This window comes from Aplysia californica, unplaced genomic scaffold (genome assembly GCF_000002075.1).
Source record: "Aplysia californica isolate F4 #8 unplaced genomic scaffold, AplCal3.0 scaffold00151, whole genome shotgun sequence".
Classification (NCBI taxonomy): domain Eukaryota; kingdom Metazoa; phylum Mollusca; class Gastropoda; order Aplysiida; family Aplysiidae; genus Aplysia; species Aplysia californica.
In genome coordinates this window covers 1296556-1297875 of record NW_004797421.1, presented here as the reverse complement: position 1 = coordinate 1297875, position 1320 = coordinate 1296556, and the positions used below count along the sequence as shown (strand labels likewise).

The window sequence follows — 1320 nt, the reverse complement described above, 5'->3', positions numbered from 1 at the left end:
ACAGTGTGGCCTAAATAAGGTAAGGGAGGGGGGGTTAGCTTATTTAGGCCACACTGTGGCCCAAATAAGGTCACCCAATTTTTAATTGTAAATATATATTTTTTAACATGAAGGTCACCAGGGTGGGGGAGAGAGAGAAAAGACATACTGAAGACAAGACATTTTATGACAAATCCCTACATCCAGTCAGACTAATTAGTTGTGAGTAACCACCAGCGACACATACCTGAGGCAGAGCCCCGTAGTTCCAGATGTAGCCTTTGTGTGGGAAGATGTTCTTCACATATCTCAGCTTGCCCTTCTTGATGTCCTGTTTGATCGGGTTCAGAGACTCCTCTTTGCAGATCTGGGGGAAGGAAAGAGGGAAACAACTATAAAGTTCTGTTGTGTAAGTTGGGTTTTTTGTTTTAAAGAAAATTATCAAGTTTTCGTTTAAATTTATCAAATCTTTCATTTCATTTTATTTCAAAGCGACTAGACCCAAAGCAGGGAGTGTGTGCTATAGAAGTGGTCTTTATTATTATTATTATTATTATTATTATTATTGTTATTATTATCACCAAAAAAAATTTTAAGCAATGGGGGGCAAGCTTCAGGAAAGAAGCAAGCAAAACGGTCACTTTGTGGGTGCTGGGGAAAAGTGAAACTGGCACACAGAAACAAAAGAGAGAAAGTAAAGAAGAAGGACCAACCAATGGCACCATGCAACCACCCTCTACGGAAGGATGGAAGTAAAGAGAAAGGTCACTTGAGTTTCATGTCTACGATAACTGGTACTCATGCCTTCACAAAGCACTATACATTTTATTAAGTCACATGATACTTTGATAGGTTGAATTTATAAGCAGCAGACTAACATTTCCACCTTCCACCATGACACCGTATTATATATAACATTTGTATTAGTAAGACTTTCATGGCACTTGCAACACAATAAGGTCATATATATATATATAAGTGATGAAAATTAGAACAGGTCTTGCAAGGGAGCAACAAACACAAAAAGAAGGAGAGGAAATAAGGACTAATAAATGTTGGAAAGGAAAGAAGGGGCAAACCGCACCAGAGCACCCGCCAACCACCCACACCACAATCCACCATGACCACGGTATTATATTATGTAACAATATGTGACCCAAAATGTATACCACACAAGAACATATAGATCAATGATCTCAGTCTCACCGGTCTCAGGGCGGGACAACCATCGTCACACAGACTGAGTCACATCGACAGATAGATAGCAACATGTCAACTTATCACTGCAAGCTACAACCTTTCCTACCTCTCCTCTCCTTCTCTTCTCCCTCCCCCCCTCTC

At 40.1% G+C, this 1320-nt stretch overlaps 1 protein-coding gene across 1 annotated transcript in view; it reads right to left on the bottom strand.

Moving 5' to 3' along the window:
- LOC101854862 (inorganic pyrophosphatase) overlaps positions 1-1320 on the bottom strand; it is a 32934-nt gene that overhangs the window by 11358 nt on the left and 20256 nt on the right. Inside the window, exon 3 of the mRNA XM_005097303.3 lies at positions 227-346. Coding sequence (XP_005097360.1) covers positions 227-346 — 120 coding nt within the window. The remainder of the gene's footprint in view (positions 1-226; positions 347-1320) is intronic.